The sequence below is a fragment of the Betta splendens genome, chromosome 15, assembly GCF_900634795.4.
Source record: "Betta splendens chromosome 15, fBetSpl5.4, whole genome shotgun sequence".
NCBI lineage: Eukaryota > Metazoa > Chordata > Actinopteri > Anabantiformes > Osphronemidae > Betta > Betta splendens.
This window is the reverse complement of record NC_040895.2, coordinates 3,096,609-3,112,755: the sequence shown is the minus strand read 5'-3', so window position 1 is coordinate 3,112,755 and position 16,147 is coordinate 3,096,609. Positions and strand designations below refer to the sequence as shown.

At 48.8% G+C, this 16,147-nt stretch overlaps 1 protein-coding gene across 6 annotated transcripts in view; it reads right to left on the bottom strand.

The window, feature by feature from the left end:
- Nucleotides 1–16,147, bottom strand: part of ltbp1 (latent transforming growth factor beta binding protein 1) — a 151,449-nt gene that overhangs the window by 61,462 nt on the left and 73,840 nt on the right. For 4 of the 6 annotated variants that reach the window (XM_029174971.3, XM_029174965.3, XM_029174966.3 and 1 more), the window contains one exon: nt 8,990–9,157. The exons of the other annotated variants lie outside the window; for them this stretch is intronic. In XM_029174971.3, the coding sequence (XP_029030804.1) occupies nt 8,990–9,157 (168 nt within the window). The remainder of the gene's footprint in view (nt 1–8,989; nt 9,158–16,147) is intronic. 6 annotated transcript variants of the gene reach the window in all.

Below are 16,147 nucleotides of genomic sequence, written 5' to 3'. Positions count from 1 at the left end.
GACAGGGCTCGGGAGGAGCTGCGGACCCTGCCTGGGGCCACATGGCCGGAGACCTACCCTCCCCACGAATGTGATCAAGCGAATGGTGTGGGTGCGAGAATGTATCTGAGAGTGCATTGGTTCACGTATGATTGACTAGTTTGTTGTGAGAGAGTTTATGGTGTGTGTGTGTTCTGATGTGATGATGTGTGTTGCACATGTGGGTGGGTGTATGCGTCTGTGTTTGTGTAAGTGTGTATGCGTGTGGTGCGGTTGGAGTGTCGGGGGTCCGGTTTTCCGCCCGGGGCATGATGATTGTCTGCCTGGGTGGTCTCTTTTCTGCTGACCCCCACCAATTGCTGGCCTTGTGCTGCAGGCCAGTGTGGTGCCAGGGGATGAGGTCGGGCCAATGGGGTCGGCCCCGCTCCGCTCGTGTAGGGGTGGTGGACTGGGGGCGGGCCCCACTCTGGGCGCGGGGGCATCTTCTGGCGGGCTCCCTACGGACCGTGGGTCCTCGGGCTCTACTCTTTCAGGCCGACCCTCCCGCCGGGGGGAGAGTTTGCCCCTGGTTCTCATGGGGCGAACAGCGTTGACCCACAGTGGCCCACTCTGACCTCGGGTGCTGTCTCTGTGGCTGTTGCAGCTCTGCCTGGGGGGCTCTGTGTGGGCGGCTTGGGTCGCAACACCTGCCCTCCTGGAACTGAAGGTGTGTGGGCTCCGTAGCTGCTAGGATTCCTTCCTCTGCTTGCTGGATGGGCGTAGTGGCCGAGCCCCTCACATCACCCTGGCTTCCACAAGTGGCATTGTTCATGCACCAACGTCTGCCTCACACTTTGGGTGAATAATATTAAGCTACAGCCTTACTAACCTTGTAGTGGGACACCTTCCAAATCCATCTGTAAGTATTATTGATACTTATCACTACCAATATCAATAATGTGTGAATATGGAATTTGTGTTGTTCATGGTGGTGGTCATGACTTTTTTAAGTAGTATGGGATATGTATAACAATGCACATATGTATGCATATGATATGTATATGTTTGTATGAGTATGTGCACATACCTTAACACTATTATTGGTATTAGTATTAATCTCCAAGGTTAACCACAGTACAAAAGTTGTTTAGTTATGAATGTGTTAGCCTTAGGTACATCCCTGCTTCTTATTTATTTTGCTCCGATTGTTTACTTAACAGATTTGCTTGGTTTCAGCAGCTGGTTGCACCCCTTACCCCTCACCCCCACCCTCCCGCATACACACCCTAAAGCAGAAACTTAACCTGTCCACCAACACAGCAACATCACACATTATATGGATTAGCTAAATAAACCATTAAATAAACCATAAATCAAGAAGAGTATATATATTCTATATATATGTCACGTCCGGGCTCGTCACCCGCCCTTCACACTGAAAGGACTTCCTGTTTTATTTTGTATACTTCCTGTTTCTCTGTTCAGTCCCCGGATCACTCAGCACACCTGTTAGCAGTTTACTAATCAACACCGGTATTTAGCATTCACCCCTCACAGACTCCAGCTGCCAGATTGTTGCGTGAGATCACCACTTTCCAGCGTTCCTAGTTTAGCCTTGATGTGTATCGTGTTTCTCGTTCTGACCTCCGACTCTGAGCCTGCCTGATCCGTGTCTGTCTTGATTGTTTCTACTGCCTGTTGCCGACCATTGCCTGCCCGACCACGATTCAACGCCTGACGTATGGTATTGTACTCACCTCTCGTATCTGACCTGTGTCTGCCCCCTAACTACGCCTCTGCCTGATCCCGTTTAACCTGCTTGATCTCCTGTGTATGACCCTGCCTGGATTTGACTCTGCATATTGGAATAAACGACACTCTTTAACACCAGAAAACCTCGTATTGTGCTGTGCATGTGGGTCCGTCATCTACGCCGTCCTGACAGAACAATCTGGCCAGAAATGGACCCAGCCAGCATCGAGAACCTCCGCGCTGCGCTCGCCGCCCAGGAGCAACGGCTCAGCGAGCAGGAGGAAAGGACCAACTCCGCGCTCCAGAATCTGGTGGAGTGCGCCCGCCGTCAGGAGAACGCAGTGGCGGGACTCGTGGAGGCGGTGGGTCGCCTCGCGTCAGGAAACGCCGATGACACCGCGCCGATCCAGGTTTCAGCGACCACAGCGGCGAGTGCACCCGCGGCGACTTCGCCGACTCTCCCTCCGGCACCCGACGCACGCCTCGGTGCACCAACCCGTTTTTCCGGTGAGTCGGGCGACTGCCGGGCATTTCTCACACAATGTGAGATCCACTATGAACTACACGCCCCCGCGTTTCCCACCGAGAGAGCTAAGGTGGCGTACGCGGTTTCGCACCTGACCGGAGAAGCGGAGGCATGGGCAACGGCAGAATGGCAGAACGGTTCAACCTGCATGTCGTCTTTTAGAGCTTTTTCAACGGCGTTGAAGCAGATCTTCCAGGAGATCACGCCTGGAAGGGAAGCGGCGCAGAGACTCGTGAACATTCGACAAGGAGGGAGGACCACGGCCAAGTACGCGATCGAGTTTAGGACCCTGGCGGCGGAGGCCGGATGGGACGCAACCGCCTTGGGCGACGTGTTCATCCGCGGCCTCTCACGGCGCGTGAAGGACTGTCTAGCGGCTCAGGACCTGCCGAGCGACCTGAATGCATTGATTTCGCTGGCCATCCAGATCGACCGACGACTGGGAAGCAGCGAACGAGAGCACCGTGGAAAGGCGGAAGTCTCCACCAGAGGTCAGTGTTTCACCGACGGAGGTGCCCCTTCGCGGGGCTCAGGTACTCCGCCACCACCAGAAGAACCCATGCAGCTGGGACGCGCGCGTCTCACTGAGTCAGAGAAACGACGCCGCCGCTCCCAAGGGTTATGTTTGTACTGTGGACAGCACGGACATTTCGCCAATAAGTGTCCGCTAAAAGACCTGGCTCACCACGAGCACGGAGGATCGTGGTGAGCCGGACCATGTTTGGTAGCGCCTCCGCCCGTTCACTGCCTACAGTCACGCTCTCGTCCAGCTCTCATTCCCTCCAGCAGGCGGTCCTCATCGATTCAGGGGCCGATGCCAGCCTGATGGACGCCAGGTTGGTGGAGAGGATGGGCGTCGCCATCTCCCCGCTCGCGGCGCCGGTGGAAACCACAGCACTGGACGGCCGCAAACTATGGAAGGTGACCCACCACACAGAGGCCGTCACCATGGAGTTTGCAGACGGCCACACGGAACGCATCCATTTCTTGGTGGTGGAGGCATGCTACCACCCGGTGGTGTTGGGCCACACGTGGCTGCGTCGGCACAACCCCAGGCTGGACTGGAGAAGCGGTGAGGTAAGCGAGTGGGACATGGACTGTAGGAGCACTTGTTTTCAGCCCTCGGTGAAGACGGAGGAGCCACCGACCGGGACCGGTCAGGAAAAAGTGGACCTGACCGGAGTGCCGGCCTGCTACTATGACCTCGCCGCGGTATTCAGCAAGTCCAAGGCCATGTCCCTGCCACCCCACAGGGCCCACGACTGTGCCATAAACCTACGGCCCGGCTCCAACCCCCCCAAGGGGAGACTGTTTCAGCTGGCTCCAGCCGAAAGACAGGCGATGAAGGAGTATCTGGACTCAGCATTGGCTACAGGCATCATCCGGCCATCCTCCTCTCCAGCAGGGGCCGGGTTTTTCTTCGTGGGAAAGAAGGATGGCACACTCCGACCATGCATAGACTATCGAGGCCTCAACGACATTACCATTCGGAACTCGTACCCTCTTCCCCTCCTCCACTCTGCGTTTGAGTTACTGTCGGGAGCCAAGTGGTTCACAAAATTGGATCTACGGAATGCATACCACTTGGTTCGCATCAGAGAAGGGGACGAGTGGAAGACGGCATTCAACACCCCGAACGGCCACTATGAGTACCTGGTGATGCCGTTCGGCCTCACCAACGCCCCCGCCGTTTTCCAGTCATTTGTTAACGAAGTATTGGGTCAAATGATTAACAGATTTGCATTTGTGTATCTTGACGACATCTTGATTTTTTCTAGCACTGAGGAGGAACACCAGAGTCACGTCCGCCAGGTCCTAAAGAAACTTTTGGAACATCGGCTCTTCGTAAAAGCCGAAAAGTGTGAGTTTCACGTCAGCACCGTGTCATTTCTGGGTTTCATCGTGTCACAGGGCCGGATCCAAATGGACCCGGCTAAAACCAAGGCGGTAGAAGATTGGCCGACGCCCCAATGTCGGAGGGACGTGCAGCGCTTCCTCGGGTTTGCCAACTTCTACCGCCGCTTCATCCGGCGGTTCAGCAGTATCGTAGCCCCCCTGCACAGACTCACCTCTCTGAAGGCTCCGTTCCAGTGGTCGGAAGAAGCAGAGTCGGCCTTCCAGCACCTTAAACAGAGTTTCACCACCGCTCCCGTGCTTCGCATGCCGGATCCAGAGTGCCAGTTCGTGGTGGAGGTCGACGCCTCGGATTCGGGGGTAGGAGCGGTGCTCTCCCAGCGCGATCCAGCCGGAGGTAGGCTACATCCCTGTGCATTCATGTCCCGCAAATTATCTCCCGCGGAACGGAACTATGATATCGGGAACCGGGAGCTGCTAGCTGTTAAGACAGCGCTGGAGGAGTGGAGGCACTGGCTGGAGGGAGCGGCGCAGCCTTTCTTGGTCTACACCGACCACAAAAACTTAGAGTACATAAAGACCGCAAAGAGGCTGAACTCCCGCCAGGCCCACTGGGCGCTGTTCTTCAGCCGCTTCCATTTCCACCTGTCATACCGCCCAGGCTCGAAGAACACGAAACCGGACGCTCTCTCCCGGCTCCATGATCATCTAGACGCCCCGGTGGAACCGGAGCACATCCTCCCGGCAGGGTGCCTGGTGGGGGCAGTTACCTGGCCGGTGGAGAGACGGGTCCAGGAGGCCACCCAGGGCCTTCCCAGACCTCCTGCATGTCCCCCCAACCGTCTGTTTGTTCCCCCAGGTCTTAGAGGGGAGGTGATCCATTGGGCCCACGCGTCTGCCATCAGCTGCCACCCCGGGGCACCCCGCACCGCGTTCAGGGTGGGCAAACGGTTCTGGTGGCCCTCTATGAAATCGGACGTCCGGGAGTACGTGGCCGGATGTCCCACATGCTCGATGCATAACCCGTCCCACCAGCGACCCGCCGGCCTCCTGCGACCGTTGCCAGGCCCACATCGGCCGTGGTCGCACGTGGCGCTGGATTTTGTCACCGGGTTACCACCCTCGGCAGGTAACCGGGTCGTCATGACCGTGGTGGACCGTTTCTCTAAGTGTGCGCACTTCATTCCTCTGCCCAGACTCCCCTCAGCCAGGCAGACGGCCCAAGCCATGCTGGACCATGTCTTCCGCCTACATGGATTTCCGCAGGACATTGTGTCGGACCGTGGACCCCAGTTCGTGTCCCGTTTCTGGAGGGAGTTCTGCGCACTTCTGGGGGCAGAGGTCAGCCTCTCCTCTGGATACCACCCAGAGACCAACGGCCAGACGGAGAGGGCCAACCAACAGTTGGAGGTGGGACTACGATTGTTGGCGTCGAAGAGCCCCGGGACGTGGTCCCGGAAGTTGATATGGGTCGAGTTCGCCCACAACACCCTGCCTTGCGCCTCCACGGGTCTGACACCTTTCCAGTGTGCTTATGGCTTCCAGCCCCCTATGTTTCCGTCCTTAGAAAAGGAGGTCCACGTGCCCTCGGCCCATGCTTTGTTGCGGCGGTGCAGACAGACGTGGCTCAGAGCCCGGAGGACGATGCTCCAGGCCCAGGCCCGCTACAAAGAGGCAGCAGACCGCAAGAGGTCCCCAGGACCCTCGTATGAAGTGGGCGACCAGGTCTGGCTATCCACGAAGGACCTGCGACTCCCGGGCTCTCCACGTAAGTTGACTCCACGGTTCATTGGTCCATACAGTATCGCTCGAGTGATTAACCCCGTGGCCGTGAGACTCTCGTTGCCCAGGTCCATGAAAGTGCACCCTACCTTCCACGTTAGTCGGCTCAAGCCCCACCGCTCCTGCCCTCTGGTCCCACCGTCCCAGCCTCCACCCCCGCCTCGGGTGGTGGACGGCCACCCGGTCTACTCGGTGCGGGACCTTCTCGACTGCAGGCGCCGGGGCCGCGGGTTCCAATACCTGGTTGACTGGGAAGGCTACGGGTCCTGGGTCCCGGCTCGGGACATCCTGGACCGCTCGCTCATCCGGGACTTCCATCGGGCGCATCCGGAGGCTCCCGCCCCGGACGGGCTCCGCCGGGATGCCGAGGCGGCGACGGAGACAGCACCAGGATCCGGTCCCTCCTCCTGATCCGCCCTCCGCCCGCCCTGGTCGGGGGGGGGCTCCCCGTGGGCGCCGTGGTAGACGCCCTGGGGGGGGGGGGGTACTGTCACGTCCGGGCTCGTCACCCGCCCTTCACACTGAAAGGACTTCCTGTTATATTTTGTATACTTGCTCTGTTCAGTCCCCGGATCACTCAGCACACCTGTTAGCATTTTACTAATCAACACCGGTATTTAGCATTCACCCCTCACAGACTCCAGCTGCCAGATTGTTGCGTGAGATCACCACTTTCCAGCGTTCCTAGTTTAGCCTTGATGTGTATCGTGTTTCTCGTTCTGACCTCCGACTCTGAGCCTGCCTGATCCGTGTCTGTCTTGATTGTTTCTACTGCCTGTTGCCGACCATTGCCTGCCCGACCACGATTCAACGCCTGACGTATGGTATTGTACTCACCTCTCGTATCTGACCTGTGTCTGCCCCCTGACTACGCCTCTGCCTGATCCCGTTTAACCTGCTTGATCTCCTGTGTATGACCCTGCCTGGATTTGACTCTGCATATTGGAATAAACGACACTCTTTAACACCAGAAAACCTCGTATTGTGCTGTGCATGTGGGTCCGTCATCTACGCCGTCCTGACAATATACTCCTCTTGTTAACGCAAAGCTGTCCATCACAATAAGGCATTCAGCGTAAGATATGCTGCTTGCTAAACTGCTGGACAGAAAAAAAAAAAAGAAATAGGATAAGTATGACTACAAACGAGTGGTGACGAGTTAAAGAGAAAAGTTCTGTCTTAAAAAACATGCTCTCACACTGTAGCTGTGACATCACGCACTCTAGCTTACGTAATACTAATGGAAAAGTTGAGAATTCCTCAAAAACCACCCTACGCTTAAACTGCTATAACTGAAAAAGTATTAAAGTTATCAAAAAGCTGAACAATTAAAGCTGAACGAGGACAAAGCTAAAGGGGATTTGAAAAGTTGTTTCCATTGATTTCAATGAGAAAAATAGCGTAATACCTTAAAAAATATGAAACATATGAATGATAAAGATAATAGCCCGAGTCGTCTTAAAAAGATGCACGTTTTGCTATTTGAATTGGTTTCTGTAGCTTAAAGTATGCGGGATTAGTTAGATGAAGACGGTAGAACTCTAATTAAGATTAGTAAAACAATACAGTGAATACTGGAAGCACGTAGCGGTTGTCACATAGTATATACAAGTGAATGCGTTACTGTAGCTGGCAGCAATGGATGATTACTGATGAAGAGGAGTTAAGAACATGTCTCTGTTTGTAAGACCAACCTTCATTCCTGTGGTGAATGAGGTAGAGAAGGCGAATGACACAGTTGGGCCGAAATCGACACATTGCTCGATGCTATTTGACACAGTCAAAAGGATATCTGCTGGGTTGTGTGTGAGAGCTGCATGAGAGTAGACTGACCATTAAACCCTCGCTGATATGTGGTTGTTCAGGATCACAGTCCAAGTTTTATTCTCAAATAAATGTTATTTAATCAAAGGTGTGTAATTGTGTTTTTCTGTCGATAATAATAATATACCAGTAGCCTTGATATGGTAAATGTTTTTGATAGTGTGATGTTATAAGAGCTGTATTTGGTGCTTCTACAACTTTGTTTATTACTACATTGAGGAGACATGTTTGTCATTCATTTAAATCAAAAACCTTTATTTAAATTTTTTTTCAATTTAATCTGCTTCTCACAACCTCTATCTTTGGAGAGGAGCCGTTTGCACGGCACTGATGTCTGACTAATAGATATTTCTATTGGAATTGTGACTTGTCAAAATGTAGTTGTAGTCTTTACTTACAGTTTATTCTTGTCAAAAATACATTAGAGACATCTGTAATGCGCATCCTGTCTATATTATAGATCATCTATCATCTTATAGATCATCACTGGTCCACTTGCCATGTTTATAAAGCTTTGACATATTGAAAGAACAAGTCTGTTCAAACTGCAGATAAGCCGCTCAGCAGTCACGTGACATGTCCACACCTCTCGCCCTGATTGGTCATGTGATTTGGAACATTCTCTAGAGTCTGCTTGATGACACTTCTGCTTCAAAAGATCAATGCTGTGTCGAGTAGGAGTCAAATGAACTTTGCATTTAGTGTATTAAACTCAAAATAAACATTTCAGTCTACAAAATTTTCAAGTTGAGTTTATTTATGTTTTTAAGGCAAACAATTTACTTGAATTTTTTAAGTAAACTTAACTTCCCAGGCTTACAGTGTGTAAGATGGGAGCCAGAATATAAAACGGGCCAATGAGAAAGATTTTAGATTCCAGACTTGTAAAGATGGCTGGCTTGGCGCTCTGGGAGTTAAGATGTTGAGGCACATGTCTACTCATTCATATCTGAATGTTGAATGTTCTGTTTGAAGCAGAACATGTTTGGTGTGAGTTTGCGCACAGGCCGGTGGAGAGGCATTATCCAGGGCTATCGGGCTGCACAGTTTAAAGCTCCAGATTGAATGGCATTGGGTTCCTGGGACATGGCCTGAAGTCATAATGGGACATCAGGAAGATGTTTTACTCACCTGATCATACGGTTTTGGATTGTAAAGGAGGAACAATGTCCTATAGCACACAGACACCTATGACGTTTGATAATTTGCAGGCCAAACTCAACTGCAAGACTGATGAATGTGTTAACAGTGGCATATTGCCCCTATGTAGGTGAGCATCACTGTGGGCCTTACCTGTTCCTGGAGGGGGGCACTTATCACAACGAGGGCCCCAGGCTTTGCCCACACTGCAGCAGCAGAGCTGTTTGCTCAACTGGGCAGAAACCGGGTGTAAACACTGCCTCCCTGAGCTGACCAAACGGAAGCAAGCCCCCTTTTCTTCTGGGATGGCAGGTGTGTTGGCTGAAGAGGAACGCAGGAGGAACACAAAGAAGAAAGGGCACATGTAGGAAGTGAAGCACCAGTGTAGGAGACATGTACATGGGGAGAAAGTGCACAGGGTGGAAAAATGAAGCAACCCTTTACCACAGCAACTTTCCTTCTAACCAGAAGTCAACTTGAATGTTACTACCACAACACTAAGGTGCCAAAGAATACAAATAGTGGCAATAAAAACTACTAATAAGATGCAGGCAGTTGGTTCTTTACGAGTCAGTGTTGTCACTGCTCCTGAACATTATGATGGACACAGTTCCCATCTGCTGTGTTGAGTCTTCAAAAGCACTTTAGGAAATTATTTTTGGGGGTTCAGACGTTTAATCTCTAAACCTCTGAAACCTGTTCAGAGATGTGTTGCACATGGTTCAATCTACAACAACATTTTTCCTTTAATTAGAAATCTGTCTGGGCTCTCAAAAGCATTTACTGCATTACGGCGATGCTTGTTTAGGAATTAACTCAATTAACTGCAGAAGCTGTTCATAATCATGGTGACTTATTCATCTATTTCTTTTATTATTACATTGTCCAGTAGAGTATTCCTGGTGCATTGCCATAGAATCAGCATTTGATTTCACAAAATTATGAAATGGTGGTAATGAGAATCATTGTTTAAATGATAAATTATGAAAGTTACTAGCTTAAATTAATCTTGTTTTGTTGCTGATTAATTTAATATAAGAACATTATATACAGATGTAGCTGCAAATTTTCGCTGCCTCGCTCCTGCTGGATTTGTACTTAATGCGTAGCTGCTTTGTTAATGCCCCCTAAATCTTGACCTGCAACTGCACATTCATGCACGTTTGTGTACATATATATATATATATATATATTATATATATATATATAATATATATATATATATATATATATATATATATATATATATATATATATATATACACACACATAAATATATATATATATATTTAGCTCACTGGATAGCTCAATCGGTAAAGTTGCAGGACTTGCATACGGGGTGGTCCAAATTAGAATCCCGGTTAGGGCGAATAAGCATCCATTGTGGGTCCTTGGGCAAGACGCTTCAAGCTACTGCCTACCTCATAATGATGCCCGGTCTAACAAGGGGAACTTGCGGCAAAATGGGAACGGAGAAACACACATTCGTTGCGAAGCAACTGATACCTCCAACGAGTAAAAGTGGCAAGTCCTAAGAAGCCAGCTCAATGGCAAGAACAAATCCTGGGCAATAAACAGCTACGCCCTGCCAGTGATCAGATAACCTGCGGGAATAATAAGGTGGCCGAAGGAAGAGATACAGACCACAGATATTAAGACACAAAAGCTACTCACCATGCATGGAGCGTTCCACCCAAAATCTAGCACCCTGAGACTGTACGCTAGCCGCAAGGATGGAGGCCGAGGACTAGTGCGTGTGAGAGCCACTATCCAGGATGAAACATCCAAGATCCATAAGTACATTAGGGACAAGGCCCCGACAGATGATGTGCTGAGTGAATGTCTCAGGCATTTACTGCATTACGGCGATGCTTGTTTAGGAATTAACTGCAGAAGTGGTCTGATTCTAGTGTCTAATCAACCATGATTGCACATGATTGCACATGATGCACTGTACATTGCAGAGCAAAGTCAGAAAATCACATTTTGTGCTTACAACTATTTCAAGAAATCAAGCAAATACAACAACATTGAACAAACCAAGCACAGACACGTGTTTTTAAAGAAAACATGCCAGCATACATGCACAACAGAAAGAAAAATCTTGCTCAGATGAAGGCACCCAGAAGTGTGGCTTTGTGTTTTCCTTTAGTCCTCCATGTTTTCCCTGATCTCCAACCCCCCGTCAGTAAATCATTGTTACTTTAAGTTTGTTAATTGTAATTATTTCCACTCGCTTTCTGCCGCTTTGTCCTCTGGGTCATGCTGGATCCTATCCCAGCTGTGATTCAGCAGAGGCAGCATACAGCGTGTTCTCTGCAAGGCCACGTACAACATACATCAATCACATCTAGTAATGCACTGGGAGGAGTTTCCATGTTTAAACTAAGTGCTTTTTTAGTTTGTAAAAACTATCCAGGATGAAACATCCAAGATCCATAAGTACATTAAGGACAAGGCCCCGACAGATGATGTGCTGAGTGAATGTCTCAGGCAGTGGAGAACAGAGGATGAGATGCTGGAAGAGGGACCATCATGGGAGGACAAGCCCTTGCACGGGATGTACCACCGGAACATAACTGAAGTGGCTGATCTCAACAAATCCTACCAATGGCTTGAAAGGGCTGGGCTCAAGGACAGCACAGAGGCACTCAGTCTGGGTGCACAGGAGCAGGCAATGAGAACCAGAGCCATAGAAGCCCAGATCTACCACACCAGACAAGATTGTAGAAAGTGTAGACTGTGCAAAGAGGCCCCTGAGACAATCCAGCACATAACTGCAGGGTGTAAGATGCTGGCAGGGAAAGAATACATGGAACGCCATAACCAAGTGGCTGGCATAGTATACAGGAACATCTGCGCAGAGTATGGACTGGAAACCCCAAGGTCAAAGTGGGAAACACCTCCCAAGGAGGTAGAGAAAGAGCGAGCCAAGATCCTGTGGGACTTCCAGATACAGACATACAGAATGGAAATGGCGAACCAACTAGACATTGTGGTGGTGGACAAAGAACAGAGGAAAGCCGTAGTGGTGGATGTGGCAATACCAAGCGATGGCAACATCAGGAAAAAGGAACATGAGAAACTAGAGAAATACCAAAGGCTTCGAGAAGAACTGGATAAGGCTTGGAAGGGGAAGGGCAAAGTGGTGCCTGTGGTGATCGGAGCACTGGGGGCAGTGACCCCCAAATTGGAGAAGTGGCTACAACAGATCCCTGGAAAAACATCCGACATCTCAGTCCAGAAAAGTGCAGTCCTATGAACAGTAAGGATACTGCACAGAACCCTCAAGCTCACTGGCCTCTGGTAGAGGACCCGAGCTTGGAAAAAAAATTTCACCATCTACCCAACCGGAAATTGTATACGAAGCCCCAATGAGCACAGATACACTGAGCGAGGCAGCGACTGACCTAAAAGATAGAAATTGAACAGGCAACCCCAACGCCAACTACAACGGCTAAGTGAAGTACCATCAGAAAGTCTCACGGAAGATGTGAGTGCAGCATTGAGAGCGATCCCTACCACAACAATCACAGAAACCAATGTGCTAATATACGCTTCAGCATCAGTGATCCTAGAGGAGCTTGGTTATAAGAGCAACCATGGGAGCCGTGAGAAACAATACCCACCATGGAAACAAAGGTTGGAGGCAAAAATCAAGGCAGCTCGGAGGGAAGTGAGCCAAATGACCCAGAGGCCCAGAGAGGTGCAATGAAAAGACCCATGCCCAAGAGGTACAGCCAGATGCCCATACCTGAAGCACTCGAAACTGCCGAGCAGAGGCTAGAAGCCTTGGCCAGCCACCTAAAGAGATACACCAGAGACAGCGAAGCCAGACGAATTAACCGGCTGTTCGCAACACAACCTGCAAAAGTGTACTCTCAATAGCAGGGTAATAATAGCAGAGCAGACCCACCAAGGCTGGAAACTGAACAGTACTGGAAGGGTATATGGGAAAGGGAGGCATCACACAACAGCGATGTACAGTGGCTGGTGGATCTGAGGGAAGACCACAGCAACCTCCCTGAACAGAATCCAGTGACTATCACATTGGCAGACATCCAACAAAGAGTCACAGGTATGAAAAACTGGACAGCACCCGGCCCTGACATGATCCACGCCTACTGGCTAAAGAAGCTCACTGCAATCCATGAGCGCCTGGCAGCACAAATGAACCAGCTGCTAAGGGATGGGACTCACCCTGAATGGCTAACCGAAGGGTGAACGATCCTGATAATGAAGGATCCCTCAAAGGGTACAGTCCCATCCAACTCCCGGCCAATAACCTGTGTCTCCACAACATTGAAGCTAATGTCAGGCATCCTCGCATGACAAAGACCAATAGCTTCTTCAGTCTGCGGGAAGTTCCATATTATCCTCCAGTTTGGCTTCCCTTCACACTTGCAAAGAACTGGCTCGTTACATGAACAAAAGACACAAAAGTGAGTAGATGTGATGAACGCTCCTCCAAGAAGAACACAAATTGTAGAATCTTGTTTCTGCTTCAGACTGAAAGAGTTGATATGGCTCACAGACATTGGGGCTGGTTGTACAGCAGGAAATCAGCATCATCATCCACCATATCCAATAATAAATGGACATCTAAATACATATATGTGTCACAGAGTTATGCCAGCTGATATTATTTCAGTTCTGTGTCATTTTAGTCACTTTTACTACCAAATGTCACCACAATCAGCTGATTGTGACGGCTCAATAATTTTCAAGTTAACTCACAGACTTTTCTTAAAGTAGAAACATTACCAAAAGTGCAGGACCCTTCAGTCTGAGTAAAGTTACAGTACACATTATCGTCCATTTACAATAGGCTTCAATTCAACACCTGTAAATAACTGGCTCATCAGTTGAACAAAGGAGTGTGAGAAGGTGTGAAGACAACGTCCCTCATGAAGGACATGTAATGTAGTCAAGTCAAGTCAACTTTATTTATAAAGCACTTTTAAAACAGCAGACTGACCAAAGTGCTTAACAGTTTAAAATAAAATAGAATAAAAGAATATAACATATTAAAAGTGCAATCAAAATGCTATTTCCAACATAACATTTAAATAAAATTAAAAATTTAAAAGAACCATAAGGAATAAAATACAATAAAATTGTTAAAGCCAAGTTCTCATACTGGGTCAAAAGCCAAGGAGAAAAAATGAGTTTTGAGCTTAGATTTAAAAACAGTCAGTGAGGGGGCCTGTCTAACTTGCAGTGTCAATGCATTCCACAACTTAGGTCCTACAACCGCAAATGCCCTGAGCCTCCGTTCTGTCTTTGGCACATACAAAAGCAGCTGGTTAGCTGATCTGAGCAACCGAGAGGGGGAGTGCACACATAGCAGCTCAGAAAGGTAGGGAGGGCCAAGACCATTTAAAGACTTAAAAACAAATAAAAGAATTTCAAAATGAACTCTAAGATGGACAGGCAGCCAGTGCAGTGAGGCTAAAACCGGGGTAATGTGCTCTCTCTTGCGAGTTCCACTCAGCAAGTGAGCAGCAGCATTTTGTACCAGCTGAAGACGGGACATGGACGATTGAGACACACCAAAATACAAAGAAGAAAAACAGAACGACCGTTCCACACCACTAGTTAGACTGGTTTCACACCACCCCCTTCTCCCCAAAGCATCAGAGTCCTGCAGTGCTGTTACCTGATGTGATGTAACCAGATACGTTTGTGAACTACTTAAACAGAAGATTCTTCAGAGATCCATTACTTCAAAGAGCCTTGTGGTTAAAGCACATAACTTACATAACCCACCCACAGTTTTTTAAACAAACCGTTTTTGTTAGTTGGTGGCTTAATATAAGAAACTTTTAAATCCTGAAGCCATAAAACGATTTCTTTTTAACAAGTTTTATTTACAGATTTTATAAACATCCAGTTCATTTGACTATTTTCTAAACTAGGTTGTCTGAAAGTTGGGTACATTCTTTTAGAGCAGAAATGTTTCTCAAGGAACTTCTACATTATATGTCCTTCATGGGGGATGTGGTCTTCACAACTTCTCACAGTCCTTTGTTCAACTGATGAGCCAGTTCTTTACAGGTGTGAAGTAAAGCCTATTGTAAATAAAGGATAATGCCTAACTTAACTCATGGTACAGGTTTCTGCACTTTTGGTAATGTTTCTACTTTAAGAAAAGTCTTAATTAACTTGAAGTTGAAAATTAATAAGCCGTCACAATCGGCCGATTGTGGTAACATTTGGCAGTAAAGGTGATTGAAATGACAGAACTAAAAGAATATCAGCTGGCATAACTCTGGTAACACATATGTATTCAGATCCTTTTATCACTGGATATGGTGGATGATTATGCTGATTTCCTGCTGTACAACCAGGCCCAGTGTCTGTCCATTCTTGTCTGTCTGATTCTTCCCGCCTTGTCAACAGAAAATGGGATGCACAGATCTCTGTATTTTGTGTCACTTGAATTTGTGTGGTAAACAAAAGACACCAGAGGCAAGTTTAAACCAGGAGTCTCTAGCTGGGAGCTTCTGTGCCTTAACCACTAGGCTGTTGGTCCTCTGAGGGTGACCTACTGTATGGACAGACACTAAATTCCTTCATACAGCATTATGTTAACAAAGCCTTGATTTGAGCGGAACCTTTAAAGCTATGGATCCATGAATTTTCTTAAGCAGTTTACAAATATATCTGGTTTATATGGCTCAGGTGAAGTTGTGTGGAAGTTGAGTCATGTCAAAACTTTCAGTCTGGTATATATAAAAAAAAAAAAACTCCCTTCTCACCCTACGCGGGTGGTCTCATCCACTTTCCAAGCTCGGGTCCTCTACCAGAGGCCAGGAAGCTTGAGGGTTCTGCGCAGTATCCTTGCTGTTCCTAGGACTGCACTTTTCTGGACTGAGATGTCGGATGTTATTCCAGGGATCTGTTGTAGCCACTCCTCCAGTTTGGGGGTCACTGCCCCCAGTGCTCCAATCACCACAGGCACCACTGTGGCCTTCACCTTCCAAGCCTTATCCAGTTCTTCTCTGAGCCCTTGGTATTTCTCTAGTTTCTCATGTTCCTTTTTCCTGATGTTGCCATCGCTTGGTATTGCCACATCCACCACTACGGCTTTCCTCTGCTCTTTGTCCACCACCACAATGTCTGGTTGGTTCGCCATTACCCTTCTGTCAGTCTGGATCTGGAAGTCCCACAGGATCCTGGCTCGCTCGTTCTCTACCACCTTGGGAGGTGTTTCCCACTTTGATCTTGGGGTTTCCAGTCCATACTCTGCGCAGATGTTCCTGTATACTATGCCAGCCACTTGGTTATGGCGTTCCATGTACTGTTTGG